Raw genomic sequence first — 16,388 nt, 5'->3', positions numbered from 1 at the left:
ATGTTTTCAGTCTTGCCCCCCATGTGGGCCGCTGAAAGGATGGCAGGGGGTGTCGTTTCGTGCAGATGCGAGGAGCGTTCAGCGCCGCTTGCAGCTTTAATTACATTTGTCTTCTCTTATTATTTCTATTGGACGGCGGCGCTGACATTAACAAGCCTTTAAACAGTTTAAATGTTTATGAGAAAATCCCCCGGGTCTTTTAGAGACTCCACACCCCAAAGGCTGCTGAGCGGCGTTCTGGCTGCTGAGCGGCGTTCTGGCTGCCTCCCCGTCCCTGAGAGTGACGCGGGGTTTTAAAAAGCCCTGCAGACACCAGCAGCAGGATGACACTAAGACTAATCCACTCCTCAAGAGACAGAGGCAAACACAAAGAAATCTATAATTCATTTCTGGAAAAGCTGTTTTCTAGCCTCCAGCGGGGCGGAGCTCCAAGTTTTAAAGCGTGCGAGTCGCAGCAGAATCTTTCAGACAGATGCACGGGGCCGGGTTTGGACCGGGACGAGCAGACCTTGACGTGATCCACACAGATGATGAAGAGCTATGGCTCTGTACCTGCTGCGAGATTGCGTAACCGATGACGGCGTCGCCCTGAGGGACGTTCCAGGTCACCATGGCCGAGTGCGCCCTCAGCTGGGTCACCGACACATTGACGGGGGCTGCTGGCACCGCTGGTGAAAGACACAGAAATAACAGACACTTACTGTGAGGACGGACAGTGACAGGAAAAAAATAAAAATGAAAAGGCCAACTTTACTTTTGATGGATGAACTGCTTCTGTAATATCAAAACAATTCCAGAAAACTTTGTGGAACCAAAATATTCGAAGTTTCACTTCTGAAGGACATAAGGTACAGTCTAGTGTCAGCGTGTATTTATACCTCTTTACCCATTTTAATTAGCAAAATACTTGAACTTTACAGTTTTACAAGTCTCTTTCGCAATCTATAATTTTAAATCTTAATTGTAAAAAATAAAAGGTTAATTATGTCTGAATTAACAGTGTTTTAATGATAATAAAAAACCTACACTTTTAACCCCCAAGGAAAGCCAATCCATAAAAAATATACATGAAGAAAATCTGGATCTGTGACCACAAATAAAAAGTACTTGAAACAAAATGAGATCAGATAAAATGACATGAAATGAGATGGCATGAAATGAAACATTCTAGGAAGAGATAACATGAAATGAGACTAAATTAAATGACATAACATAAAACTAGATGAAGTGACATAAAATGTGAGTACAAAAAATATATAAAATGAGACAAGAATAAATAAGACTAGATGAAATAACATAAAATGAAACTAGATGAAATGAAACTAGATGAAATGACATAACATGAGACTAGATGAAATGACATAACATGAGACTAGATGAAATGAGACCAGATTAAATGACATAACATGAGACTAGATGAAATGAGACTAGATGAAATGACCTAAAAGTTAGACTAGATGAAATGACATGAAATAAGACTAGATGAAAAGACATGATGAGACGACATGAAATGAAACAAAATGAGAAGCGATGAGATAACATGAAATGAGACAAGATGAAATGAGACTAGATGAAATTACATAACATGAGATTAGATGAAATGACATAAAATGAAACTAGATTGACATAACATGAGACTAGATGAAATGACATAAAATGAGCCTAGATTGACATAACATGAGACTAGATGAAATGACATAAAATGAGACTCGATGAAATGACATGAAATAAGGCTAAATGAAAAGACGTGATGAGACAACATAAAATGAAACAAGATGACAAGCAATGAGATGACATGAAATGAGACTAGATGAAATGACATGAAATGAGACTAGAAGAAATTAGACAAGATTAGGCGAGATACGATGACATTAAATAAAACGAGATGAGAATAGACGAGATGAAAACACATGAAACGAAGTGAGGTTATTTAATATGACGTGAAATGAGAGGACTTGACATTAGATGAAACAAGATGAGATAAAGATGAGACAAGATAACACAACAGGAAATAAATCATTTGACATGATGCGAAACAAGATTAAACAAAATGACATCAAAGGAAACGAGATGAGACAGGATAAGATAACATTAAATAGAATGAGTCGAGTCATGATGAGCAAAGATGAGATGACAGGATATTACATTAGTTTAGACAAATGTAATTATTTTTCATTGATCTCTGGAGGGAAGTCCAACCTTTTTATTTCTTATTATTATTGACATAAAACTTCAAAGGTTTTTGGGTAAACAATGTTTATGTTAAAACAGTGCTAATCCAGTACTAACCTATGCAAGCTTTAGATAGGATTCACTACCCGTTTCATTAGCAGCACTTATCTTAAACTAATCACCACAAACTAAACTCCTTACTTGGCTGACTTTAACTACCTTGAAGAATAAAGTTATAAATTAAATGTGTTTGGGGTACTTCGCTTGACGCAATTATTTTTACATGGGGAAAAGGATAAATATATAAAAATAATAATTAAAAAAGCTGGTAAAATGCGGGCTGCACGGTGGCGCAGTGGTTAGCGCTCTCGCCTCACAGCGAGAAGGCCCCGGTTCGAATCCCGGCTGGGACCTTTCTGTGTGGAGTTTGCATGTTCTCCCCGTGCATGCGTGGGTTTTCACCGGGGACTCCGGCTTCCTCCCACCGTCCAAAAACATGCTTCATAGGTTAATTGGTGACTCTAAATTGTCCCTAGGTATGAATGTGAGAGTGAATGTGTTTGATTGAGGCCCTGAGACAGACTCGAGACCTGTCCAGGGTGAACCCCGCCTTCGCCCGTCAGTAGCCGGGATAGGCTCCGGCACCCCGCGACCCCGAAAGGGACAAAGTGGTCAGGAAGATGAATGAATGAATGAATGGTAAAATGCTGAAAAGAAAAAATAAAAACCCATTTTTTACAATCTCACTTTCTCAAGAAAGTTTTTTTTTCATAAAAAATGGACAAAATTATCCCTGACTATTAATTATATAACAATAACATTTGAGCTAAAGACCTGCACACAAATGTGGCTTTAACAGCTCAGAAAGCTCCAATAATGACTGAGGGGGCATGAAAAGCAAGAACAACACAGCTTTTGTTCCATCTCCAGGTCTTTACCACCAGTCAACGACTATTAAGTCCAGCTCATCCACCTCCAGCTTCTCTCCACCGACAGAAGTAACACCGCTCTCTTTCAACCGTCGGACACACTCCACAAAGCAATTTATGTTCCCATTGGGGGGGGGTATGTTTGTCTGCAAGTTTGTGACTTAAAAAGGAAAATAAAATCACAGCGGGGAAAAAATGCGGCAACCAATTAGAGCATCAAAGCCGAAAGAGGATATTAAAATGCAGAGTTCTTAGTATTGTGAAATGAAGAGTGAGCAAACATCCAAAAACACATTAATTCTGCATATTTCAAAGAGGATGTCTATGGAGGAGATGTTTCGTCATGACTCACATTTGTTTCTACACTTTGATTAACGCCGGCGGAGAAAAAAGGTTTGTTTGTTTATAGGAGCTTAAAGCAAACGTCAGAGGCTTTTAAAAGCACTTTTCACGAAACAATCAACAAATAGCTGCAGAAAATCAACGTGAATACAAAGATTAAAAAGGACTGCTAGCAGCTAGCTTGAGTTCCAAACCAGAAGAGGTTGGCTAACGAGACACTTGAAGGTAAATATTAGTAAATAGTCTCTGACAGACATTTAGGTCCAATCAACTTATTCAAAATCAAACATGGCCGCCATCTCTAGCAACCGCTGGGACCAGTAAAGCTGAATATGAAATTGCCTACATGTACATGTCATAAAATGAAACCAGGTTTCACTGTGTACCATAACCGTAATGATTCTGCAAGGTTATCCTACTGACAGATTGGTCCGTCAATCTCTTTATTGTGGATACAAGTCATAAAGTCAAGGAATCTCATAAATTATATATAGTATTACCTCACTATATCACTAAAGACCATCGTCAATGAATCAATTGATTATGCGGTGTGTCTCAACTTAAGCCAACTCCAGGAAAAAAGAGAAACTGAACGGTGAAAAAGAAGCCTTAACGCAGAAATTGTTCCGGCATACGATAATATGTGCTTTTAACTCATAAAAATCAAACTTTTTATCAAAGTTTTCCTTTGTATATAAAATCAGTTCATTCTGGAGGTAGAGTTGATCAAACAAGACGTCTTCAGGTCAACAGGATGTAAAAATCTACATAGTTTATCATCTATGTGAACCTCAGACATTAATTTTTACATTTAACTAATTAAATCTAATAAAGTAATGCTTACTTTAAAAAAAATCTATTTTCTTTTTCTTTTGTTTTATTTTGGTCATTTCACCTCTTTGTCCTCAGCAGTCTTACACTGCTGGGTTTTGTTCTTTTAGTTTGGACCTTGGTAGTCTTAGTTCGCAGGCTTTGTTTATTTGTTTTCTTTAGGTAGTTTTGGTTAAGCAGACATTATCAGGAGCTGCTGACGGTCGACATGGCTGGATCAGCACTCTATCTGACTCATAAGTTTGGCCAATAGATAACACTTACCTTAACTCTACGACCATTTATGCAATAATGTAATTCCAGTCTGTTCTGGACTTATGTTGCAAATTTGATTGAATTATTTGTACAGTAACGCTCAAAAGATAGCAGACTTAAATGGCTAGACACAATAAAAATCATTGTTGCCATGCATCCATTCATCTTCTAGACCCACTAAGTCCAATTAAGGGTCAAGCGGTTTTGGAACCAACCCAGCTACTGATGGGTGAAGTTGGGGTACATCCTGGACAATTCTCTGCTTCATTCATTTGATTTACTGTATTTTCTGGAGGACGTCACACCAGAGTACAAGTCGCACTTTTAGGAGAAAAGTGTGACGTTTCAGAACAAATCCACAAAGCCCAACGAAGCTAAAAGAATAAATAAATAAATACAAGAATACTAATATTTTGATCTATATTAGAAAAATATCAAAGTTTAGGAGGAAAGCAATCAGATTCTCTTCCATGTTTGTTTTGGACGACACTTCTTCTGCAACTGTCGGTAGCAAATACTTCGGATACAGCGCCCTCTAGTGGTTGTTAGAGGGAACAACCGCTAAAAGACAACTGTGTTTACTGGGAAATTAACAAATATATGAGTCTAATGATATTTAAAAACTAAAAAACACAAAATCACTCCTGATTTTAAAGTTACACCTCTGGCTAAACTATGAAAAAAACTGCGACTTATACTCCAGAAAATACGATAGTCTTGTTTTAATACAAAAAAATAACAAAGGAAATTATTTTAATGAAATGATTTATTAAAAGTTTAATAATTTGTCTTTATTTTTAGTTAGTTTAAAGCTAATGATGGTTAAGATTTGCGCTTTACATCCAGTTAGCGAATGATCCAATTAGTCGACTAATCGGAAAAAAAGAATCGGTAATTAGTCGAGTATTAAAATAATCGTTAGTGGCAGCTCTATTTCATTTAAACATGCATTTCGGGGTTCTGCGTTGCTAAATTTCCGAGGTGTTCAATGGACGTCAAAAGTTGAACATCGACCAATCAGGGACTTGGATTTGGTTGGTACCAATCAAATCAATTTTAGCAGTTTGTGCCTAGCCGTATATATACGAAACCAAATGTTTCACACATTGGAAGAGAGTTGTGAAAGAAAATGCCTTTGACATTTCGCACCAAGACTCGTCCAACTGTAGGAACATGCGCTAGTATTGGGTAGTGAAAGTGTTCAAAAAGCCAAGAACACATGTAAGTAGCATAACTGTCACAATTGTATTGTGAAAGTTGCCGATTGGACCCAAAGAACTCGTTCAACCTCACTTAGAGTTGCTTTTATTCTGAAATCTCTTTCCTGTCTTTTGTTTTTTCTAGTTGACTAAAATATATTTAGTGGATAAAACTATCTTAAATGTACATTTACTAAGTGTTGCTAATTCTGTATCTGTTTTCTCCTTCATTTTTACCTTTCTAACAGACTAAAAGAAAGTAGAGCAGCAACGGTAACCAGCGCTAAATTATTCAAGGTTTTTGCTTTTGTTCTAGCAGATCTGCATTTCAGTGAGACGGTTTGTTTTCCCATCAGAACGTTTCAAAAACCTTTATTTAATCTTTTTCAATAACAGTCAAATATTACCTTTTTTTTTACCATCTTTCACACATCTCTCTTGTTTTGTACAGTCTGCCACAGAGTCTGGACCTCCTCCAAAACTCGGCGAAGCGAGACCGTGAAAGTCAGGCTTTCTCCGAGGCCAACGAGACAGACGTCCCCCGCTCCCTGCAGGACGCCGGCCCGCCCGCACAAACCCTTTTCCGCGTCCTCAAACCGAAAAAGCCAGCGGCTCGCTGTCACATCCCGTCAAACAAAACGCCTGTCACTGTGACAGAGGCCATCTTGGTTCCTTCAGACCCCCGGAGAGGCCGACGCGAGCCGAGGATGGTCGGGATTTTGAACCTGTTGCAGCCAGAGCGTGTAGGAGGATGGAAGGAAAACGGGTCAAGATGGTGCTGCTGTCTTTCATTTCAGGAAAAAAATAAGCTTCAATTGTGAGCGTGTCCATCCGGCCCCCAAGCTGCAGGTCTATTTCCTGATAGTGTGGGTGCAGAAATTGGCTGTTCTCTGACCAACTCCTGGCTGAGTGAGAACGTTTCTGTGGAGATGGAGGAACGTGCCCCACATCAGGCTTCAACAACAACATTTGTGTTATTATCTACAAGCTACTGGAGATGTGAGGAAATGAAACGGCCCTGACTTTTTTTTTTTTTTTACCAAATTCTGCAGTTGGGGCAACATCGACGCCCAAACGCAACACATCAGGGAATTCAGTGTAGGTGATGCAAACGGAAGCAAACAGCAGTTTGTGTGAGATATTTGAGGCTAAAGCATCCAAGGGGTTTGTGCTAAAATACTCATAGAAAAATAGGCGGATTTTCTTACTGGCCGTGTTAATTGTTTTGGAGCCCCGGCAGCCCAATCTCACAGGAGGGCTTGAAACAAGCCGGAGCTCATTATCCACACGTTTCTGCTCCAAAATGAAACCGCTGGGTAGCAAAGCACTCTTTGTAACCATGGATTAAACACAGTTTGCTCAATGTTCTGGAGATGATGAACAGATGGAGGCAGAACCGGGCTCACGGGCTCTTGGGACGTGCCGTTGTGACGACTGCCAAAGAAATATGCACAAACGATTCAAGCGAAGTCCAAACTTATGTTGACTGAATGAATTCCGTCTAATAAAAACAGAAATATATTTGGAACATCTCATAAGAGTTGCAGTTTTTGTGTATGTTTTAAGTTTAACTGTACCTAAAGTGAGTCCAAACCACCAAAATACACTCACGTTTTTTAGGGCTACCACGATTAGTCGACTAATCATCGACTATAGGAATAATCGATGATTAGTCGTTACTTTATATTATATGGAGTCAGAGTGTAGTAAAGTTGAAAGTTATAATGGCATTATGCTAGCTTTATGGACTAATTTTGCATTTCAAGCTTTTCTAGGCTATTTTTGAGTTTAGCTTATATTTCAGCTACGTGCTAGCTGTTTTGGCTAACTTAGGCTTTTTTTTCCGTTTTAGGCTGTTTTGGAAATTAGCTAATATTTCAGCTGCATGTTATCTATTTTGGCTAACTTAGGCTTTTTTTGTTTTTTATATTTTGTAGTTTAGCTAATATTTTAGTTACGTGCTAGCTGTTTTGGCTAACTTAAGCTCTTTTTTTTTATGTTTTTGGGTTAATTTGGCATTTAGCTAATATTTATCTACATGCTAACTTTTTTTGGCTAACTTATTCTTTTTTGTTTTTTAGGATATTTTTATAATTGAAATAATATTTCAGCTACGTGCTAGCTGTTTTGGCTAACTTAAGCTTTTTTTTGTTTTTTTTAGGCTAATTTGTCGTTTAGCTAATATTTTAGCTGCATGCTATCTATTTTGGCTAACTTAGTTTTTTTTGTTTTTGTTTTTTTAGGCTATTTTTGAGTTTAGCTAATATTTCAGCTACATGCTAGCTGTTTTTGCTAACTTAGGTTTTTTTTACGCAATTTTATAGTTTAGCTAATATTTCAGCAAGCTAGCTGTTTTGGCTAACTTAGGCTTTTTTGTTTTATAGGCTAATTTGGCATTTAGCTAATATTTTAGCTAGCTATCAGCTTCAGCGATTTCAGCTATTAGGTTTAGCTTTTTCAGCTGTTATCTTCAGCTTTTTCAGCTATTAGAAATCAACATTTTCAGCTATTAGATTCAGCGTTTTCAGCTATTGGATTCAGCGTTTTCAGCTATTAGCTTCAGCATTTTCAGCTATTAGCTTCAGCGTTTTCAGCTATTAGCTTCAGCGTTTTCAGCTTTTGTATTCAGCTATCAGAACTAGCATCTTCACCAGCCAAATTCAAATTCAGGTAATGCTATATACTGTATCTAGTTTTTAGCTAGTTAAAGGCTAATGATGGTTAAGTTGTGTACTTTACACCAACTTTGCTCATGACCTGTTTAGTCGACTAATCAGTAAAAATAATCAGTGATTAGTTGACAATTAATATAGTCGTTTATGGCAGCCATAATGTCTTTACAGCTATAGTGACTAGCACCTGTAAAGGGGGTTATCCTATACAGGTACTGTGGGATTTGGGTTGTCAGGTCCCATGATTGGTTGTAGAAAGGATCTCCATCTTAAGGGGCGTGTCTTACAGTTCCCTTGAGGCTTGTACGTCCACCTCAAGTCCCGAAAATGGTGTGGGCGATACTGTTTGCATGCTTCATTTTGATCTGCCCGTAGGAAAAAACATACACTATAGGCTCACCAAACAGTCTGCAACCATAAAATGTTATCCAGACCAATTGTTTGACCTTCCAGGACAATTGTTTGACCTGTACATTTTGTCTATTTTCTGCTCACATACCAGCAGTATCTACCCAGTTGTGGCTAATGTCATAAGCTTGGTGCAAATTATTGCAAAAGACTTTGTCAGTAACATAAATATGTCCTCATTTTATTTTTTAGAGTCTATGAATCAAAATGACCAAATAAAATGCAGTGAGTTCCAATATGACTTCATGGTCAATACATATTTCACAACCTCTCTGCACACTAACCTGAGAAAATCAGACTTTTTTTTTTTTTTTTTGTCAATTCCAGGACTTTCAACTTACTTTGAAATTCTTCATCTATTTTGTTACATTTTTTCAGAACATGCTAGTTGAGACAGAAGTTTTATGATTCCAGAATGCTTTGACATTTCAGCACCAAGCTAATGGGTAATAGCCTGGTCCAAACGATCTCATTAGACCCGATTTGTTTTAACAGAAGGGGTTTGACAAACGTGACATTTGTGACCCTTAGTCTGGCTGGTTTGCCTCCACCGTGGTAATTGTGTACAGTAATATCATAGGACATCTATTAAAGTATAAATACATGACCTAGACTTGGCAGTAACATTTGAAAGTTCTTTAGTTTGGAATTTATTTCTTTTCACGATAGAATTCTGATTTAATAGACATAAACATCTTATATCTGGAGTTCTGATTTTACTATTGAGACAGAAGTATTTTTGTCTTGACATCCAGCCAAATCCACGTCTGCTACACGCGGTGCTCTAATCACCGATGTTGGACAGAACCACTTTGGACATGTTTTGTTTTGACACTAGAGTAGACGTTGATGCAGAACACGGGGGGGATGTTTCTGACGCCCCCACACTGGAAGCAAAAACAACTGTAATGAGATCGGCTGTCGGAGAAACGGTGAAAACTGTGGCGTTTAGTATTCAAGGAGGGAGACAAACGCTTGACAGGGATTCAGTTTCAATAACCAGACAGCGCCACCTGTAACCGGAAAATGCCGCCGTCTGTTGGGCTAAATGGAGGTTTTCTGCGAACAATGTGGGTTTTTGAGAACGAGGGCGGAGAGACGTGTCAGCTCGGGCCTGAGCGTGTCGCCTCGGGAGGGTTTTATGGAGCAAAGAAGGACGTGTAGACATGTGTAGACATAATGCAAGCAAGCAGAAGGAATACTCTCCTCCTACACTCACTCTCTAGAGACCCAAAACACACAGTGAGCCATGTTTCCTCCAGAAGAGCCCCCACCACCACCAGCACCCTTCCATTCTCATAACGTTACGCCTGCTAAATCCAACCTGCTTTCATCTGCAGCGAAGCGCTGAATAGGACTTCTGCGATTATATGGAACACTGAGAGAGGAGTCAGGAAGACAGAGATGGAGATGAGGGGAGGATGAAATACGACAAGAATCCGAGAGAGAGGGAGGGGGGGGCTAAACGAGGAAGAAGGGATGGAGAGAGTAATTATAAACGACACAAATCAAGAGAGGACCATACTCAGTTTAATGGTCTTGAGGAGAAAAAGATGGATGAAGGTCAAAGACAGATGGGTGGACTGAGAGGGAACAGAAAAAATGGAGGAGTGTGGATATTGACTGAAGGATGAAAAATAACAGATCAGATGGGAGTCTGAGCACACACTGTTCCTGAAGATTCCAGTTTATCCTTCATGTTTCAGGCTGGTTTGGTTCATATTTTTATCATCACACGTTCCTCAAGGGCATTAAAATCCCTACCCTCAAAGAACAAATGTTACCATATTTTACGCACTAAAAGAAGCACTTAAAAATCGTAATTTTAAAAAAATGTATAATCCAAAGTGCCTTCTTAAATATTTCGGTTGTGCTAACTGATGTCAAAGTCGTTTTGAAGCCACGTTATATATGGGAGCAAAGTAGGGGGTCGTTTAACTAAGTTCGTCTTTTTCTACCGAAATGCAATTTCGGTAGAAAAATTTTATCTAAGTAAAACAGACAAACTTCTGCTTTGAGCCTGTTTTTCCGCCTATTCCTTTCTTTTCTCCTTTATGCTGTCTCTAAGGGCTTGTTTTTCCATTCTCAAACTTTTAAAGAAACACCAACAGCGGCGCGCAACTCTGTTTTTGATTAGTACTTTTTTGTTTTTACATTAAATGAGTGGTGTGTCAAAAAAAAAAAAAGTATATAATCATTGAGATTTGGTTCAGCCTCAAGCAGATGCCACAATAGGCGGCCGCCTTGATCGCATTTGGCTACTTAGGTTAACCAAAACAGCTAGCATGTTGCTAAAAAAGTGCTAAACTTCAAAATAGCTTAAAAAAAACTGAAAGAAGGCCTAAATTAGCCAAAACATCTAGCATGTAGCTAAAATATTAGATAAATGCCAAAAATAGTCCAAAAAGCTAGCAGAATGCCAATTTCTTTTCTTTAAAACTATAACTTTTTAATATAATTATGAATAATAAAAATGCAAAAATATTATTTCAGAATAAATCAACTGAAACAATATTTTACTCTCCATAAAAATATATTTTGTCAAAATTATACAAGTTAAAAATAAGCGCAAGATAACATCATATTAATAAAAGATCATTCAGTCAATCAATCACTTACGTTTATGTAGCACTCATAAAAAGCTGAAACAACCACATTGCTGTATAAGTAAATAAAATATAGAGAAGAACACAAAATCAATCAAATATAACAAAAGAAACAGTGATAATAAGCAATAAAACAACAAGTAATAACCTGAGTCACTAAATCTACTCCCTGTAGCTACCAGAGTAAAAAGCCTGAGTAAAAAGATGGATTTAAAACCATGGAGGATCTGGCAGACCTCAGCTGAAAAGACTCCATCTCCCCTGGTTACAAACAGAGTCTTGAGAACCATCTGATGTTCAGATCTCAGGCCTCGACAAGGACAAAAAAATGCAGGAGTTTGAATAGATAAAGAGTTTCCAGACCATTCAAACATTCAAAAACCAGAAGTAAAAAACTCTAAAGGACACAGACATGCAGTGAAGAGAGTGTAGTATTGGTGTAACATGTTCACGCCGTCTCGTCCCGTTAAAAGACGGAAAGAGAACGGTCAATAACATTGTACAGAGAGGTACAGTTCAGTCTGAAAAAGATAAAAGCATGGATCACTTGTTCAAGGCCGTAATAGTGAGGACATGGCTTGACTGTACTAATTAGCCTCAACTGACTGAACTATTCCACTGATCTGTCAAGTTCAACATAAGATTCTTACTAAAAGGAGCACTAGACGGGTCAGCTAAATGATGAATTGAATTTGACTAAAGTGTGAAGTAGCCAAAACATTAGTTCTGAATGGAAGGCTCAATCTTGCTTAAAAAAAACCCAAGTCTCTTGAATAATGGTTAATAACTTCGAATGGAAGCTTGAACTCCCCAAAAAAGTCTCAAAGGTATCTAGGTTGAAAGTAGCTTATACTCAAGACTTGGTATGAAAAAATATACGTATTTTTTTTATCCAAACCCAATTTTATCTCCAGATTATGAAACATGTTAGCTTATTTTAAGATAACTAACATCACTGGAAAAAACCTAGCTTCATTTAAAAGACCCAGGTTGAAACTAAGCTACTCAAAACATCCCACGTGTTAAGTGTGACGTACAAAAATAGTAAATTCTTAACAAAAACTAGCTCAACAACACAGAAAATACACAAAGCTAACCAACATAATTAGGAAAAACCTATCTTAATTTACCTACCCAAGATTAAAACTAAACTATTTATAACATCGCACGTTTGATACAATCTATAAAGAAAATGTTAATTCTTACCCAAAACGATCTCTTGGTCTATAGAACATACAGCACAGCTAGGTAGCATGATTGGAAAAAAGCTAGCATAAATTTCCTAAAATTGATTTAATTGACCAGACGATGAAACAAAACACTTGAAAACATCCTACAAAAAAAAGTTAATTCTTACCCAAAGCTATCTCTTTTAAACTGTACAAAACATAAGCATAGCTTGCTAGCATAATTGGGTACAAGCTAGCTTAAGTTACCCAAACTTGATTTAATTGATCCGACATTGAAATGAAATAAATTAAAACATTTTACGTAATGAACCAAAAAAAAAAGGATTCCTTAACAATATTATCTTTTTCAACGGTACAGAACATGCATGGCTAGCTAGTATAATTAAGAAAAGGCTAGCTTCATTTACCTAGACTTGATTTGATTGATCTGACATTGCGACAAAACAATTCAAAACATCCTACGCGTTTTGTATGATGTACAAAAAATAAGATAATTCCAACTCAAGACTAATTTTAACTCAACAGTAAATATAACCTAGGCTACCCAACATAATTGAAAAAAAAAGCTAGCTTAATTTAACCGACACGGATTGAAACTAAAATATTCAAAACATTGCATCTGTTCGATGTAATGTACAAGAATAGCGAATTCTTACCCAAAAGTGTCTGTAGCTCAGCGGCACAACCAAAGCTAGCTAGCATAACTGGAAAAAAGCTAGCTTAATTAAGATGACCCAGATTGAAACTAAAATATCTAAAATGTTGAACATGTTTTCTATAAATTAGTGAATTCTTACCCAAAACTATCTCCAGTTTGATAATAGATACTTAGCTGTAAATACTGTAAATACTTTCAGGTTAATTTCCCTAAGTACAACAACTGGACTGGTAGAACCTTAAAATAGTTACCAATCCTGCTTGAAGGAGAAAAACTATCTGTACAAATGTATTCTGGTGAAACAACATTTTAATATTTTTCTTATAAAGTTTAAAGTTGTTCAACCTTCAAGTCCTTTGACACGAGCGCCATGACCATAACAAAAACAAAGCCTCACGACACCTTTTGTTTACTTTCCGACTAGAGCCTGACAGATTATGAATCAGAGTGATGTAACTGTTCTCTGATAGACAGTCTAATCTGGCTAATGGCCCCCAACCACTCCGAGATGGACACATATCTATAGATGAGCAAGCGGCTCAGATGTACACAACCTCTGCATACAGATCAGATCTCCGTCTGTTGGTAAGTGGATTATGAAATACCGGACTCTTGGCAGACATAAACACACACTGCACTCTTACGCAAGAGTCTCCACGCTTGTTTTCCCTTAATATCAGGGCATTTTGTGTCTCTGCTAATAGTTTTCTCCTCGTATCATTTGTACATTAGAGCGGTCACTTCTCGTTACTGGTGATTCAACGTAACTTTGTCTGATTTTCAGGTTTCTCCTTGAAAAACTTGTTTTTGTTCCCATTTCAGACTCCACATTGCTCCTGTTGGTCTGGTTAGCGCCGTGGTTGGGGGCTCTGCTGCTATCGGTGTGAGTGTGAATCAGACTGGTAAAGGCTTTAAAGCAGAGATGGGCCGATACCGATAACCAATATTTTTCCTGCAACTGTGACTAATAGAGGATATTTGCCCATACCAACAAAGTGATGTACTTAAAGTTAAACCTAAAGTCCTGTTAGCTAGGTTGTTTTTAACATAGTTAGCGGTACGCTAGTTTGTTTTTAATATAGTTAAAGGCTTGATAGTTTGTTTATTAATATAGTTGCGATCCGCTAGATTTGTTCAAACGAAAATAATAAATACTAAGAACCCATCCAGAATCAATCGCAGGAATAAATATCGAGATATATCAGAATATCGATATTTTGGCTGTTTTTAGCCAAAATCAAAAAACCTGTATCGTTTTCTAGGACTTAGCTTCTGCAGAGTGGCAAAAGTTCAACTTGGTGTTCAAATTCAACTCGATGGTGTGGAGCAACCCCACCTCCACTTTCCATCACCCATAACTAGGGAGCTACGTACTCTCCTGCTATTTTACAGCCCAACCTAACATTACCAATTATTTTTTCATCTACTCCTGATTCAAAACGACTTGAATAAAGAAATATTTTCTTTAAATATGTCCTCTATCCTCAAACAAATGCCACAAAAGTGTTAAAAACTCCTGAAATACCATATTCATTAGAGTGGGTCTTTAAAACATGGTAGGAAAGCGCGATATAACTATGCGACCTTTGCGGTAATTTTCTATTACACGTGGTACATGTGTACCTCTTTATTTCTCTGTCTTTTAAACCGCCGTCACCTTTTAAGACATTTGCCGTTTGGCATTAATAATTCTCCATTTGGCTTCCCCTGCAGGTCCCTTCAGAGAACGCGAGGCGATTCATAATTAAGAGGAAAGGTTATGGGTCAATGAAAGAAGGGCCGGACTCATTAAGCTGTGTTCAAACTGGATTAAAAACATCAGCTGTTGGTTTAGAATCTCAATTGGTCCAAACCGATCGGCCCCACAATGACACCGCTGACAGAAATCGTGACAGTCAACACCGAGCGCAGCATTTACATGAACACGCAAAGGGGGGATTAGGGAAAGGCCTCCCAGCAGGAACCAGAAATGACTTTACCCCGCTGCGTTTCAATACAGACCTCCCGCGTCCACGGCGGCACGCCGCATTTCTCTGATTCACTTCCCAACGTGCCGGCGACCTCTTTACCGCAGCTTTCAGCCCAACTCTCGAGCCTTCCCCCTCCCCCGCTGGGCCGGCGAGATGCAGCACAGAAAGGTCCAAACGGATCCTCCCGCTGTCTGAAGAAAACGTCCTTCTGGAGCGTCCAGATTTACACAGCTATAAATAAACGCCACGCTCTTAAGAGTCGCTGCTCCCAGAAACCTGGAGTCGCCACGGAAGATTTCCATCTCAGTCAATCATTCAGGCTGTTATCTGAAAGATTTAAAACTTGGAGATTAAATCAAAGCCAGCGGACTGGGGTTAAAGCCCAAAACCACCTTCTAAAATAACAAAGCTTGCCTCAAGAACCGATGAAAAGCTACACAACAAAATGTGACCATTGAGATTACATTTTAGGATTATTATAAAGTGGTTAAATGTTTGATCAAACCTTAAGCTAGCTCCAACATTTGAGTTAGTTGGTTTTATATGTATTTCATTCACATTAAAGGTATAATTTGTGTTAAGTTGAATCGCGGAAGAAATTAATAACTAAAGATATTTATTCCACTGAATGAGGAATGTGACAAAATAAAAATTGTAAGTAAAGATAAATGCTAAAGCTAAAAATGCTAGAGGTATGTGCCAAAGTTAACTACTAGATCTAAGTGCTAAAGCTAACTGGCAGGGAAAAGTGTCAAAGCTAACTGCTAGAGCATAGTGTTAAAACTAACTGCTAGAGCTAATTGCCAAAGCTAAGTGCTAAAGGCAAGTGCTAACGCTAACTGCTAGAGGTAAGTGCTAAAGCTAAATAGAGCAAAGTGCCATAGCAAAAAACTAGAGGTAAATGCTAGAGCAAATTACCAAAGCTAAGTGCTAGAGCAAAGTGCTAAAGCTAACTGCTAGAGCTAATTGCCAAAGCTAAGTGCTAAAGGCCAGTGCTAACGCTAACTGCTAGAGTTAAGTGCTAAAGCTAAATAGAGCAAAGTGCCATAGCAAAAAACTAGAGGTAAAGGAAGGAAGGAAAAATCAGATCCGGTGGCCCAAATCCAGCGAGAAAAGAGAATGGGAGGCACTTGATTTAGATCTTGTTGTCCTCTTA

General features: G+C 38.2%; 2 protein-coding genes across 2 annotated transcripts in view; one reads left to right on the top strand and one right to left on the bottom strand.

The window, feature by feature from the left end:
* The window catches only part of gpd2 (glycerol-3-phosphate dehydrogenase 2 (mitochondrial)), a 57,451-nt gene extending 50,207 nt beyond the window's left edge, over positions 1 to 7,244 (top strand). Inside the window, exon 20 of the transcript XR_002921012.2 lies at positions 6,180 to 7,244. The gene's annotated coding sequence lies outside the window, so the exon portion shown is untranslated. The remainder of the gene's footprint in view (positions 1 to 6,179) is intronic.
* LOC112156645 (fibronectin type III domain-containing protein 4) overlaps positions 1 to 16,388 on the bottom strand; it is a gene marked incomplete at its 5' end in the record, with an annotated part of 34,801 nt that overhangs the window by 14,664 nt on the left and 3,749 nt on the right. The window contains 1 exon segment of the mRNA XM_024288887.1: positions 553 to 668. Coding sequence (XP_024144655.1) covers positions 553 to 612 — 60 coding nt within the window.

This window comes from Oryzias melastigma, linkage group LG2, assembly GCF_002922805.2.
Source record: "Oryzias melastigma strain HK-1 linkage group LG2, ASM292280v2, whole genome shotgun sequence".
Lineage (NCBI taxonomy): Eukaryota > Metazoa > Chordata > Actinopteri > Beloniformes > Adrianichthyidae > Oryzias > Oryzias melastigma.
Note: the sequence above shows the minus strand (reverse complement) of the source record. Positions and strands in the feature narration are given on the sequence as shown.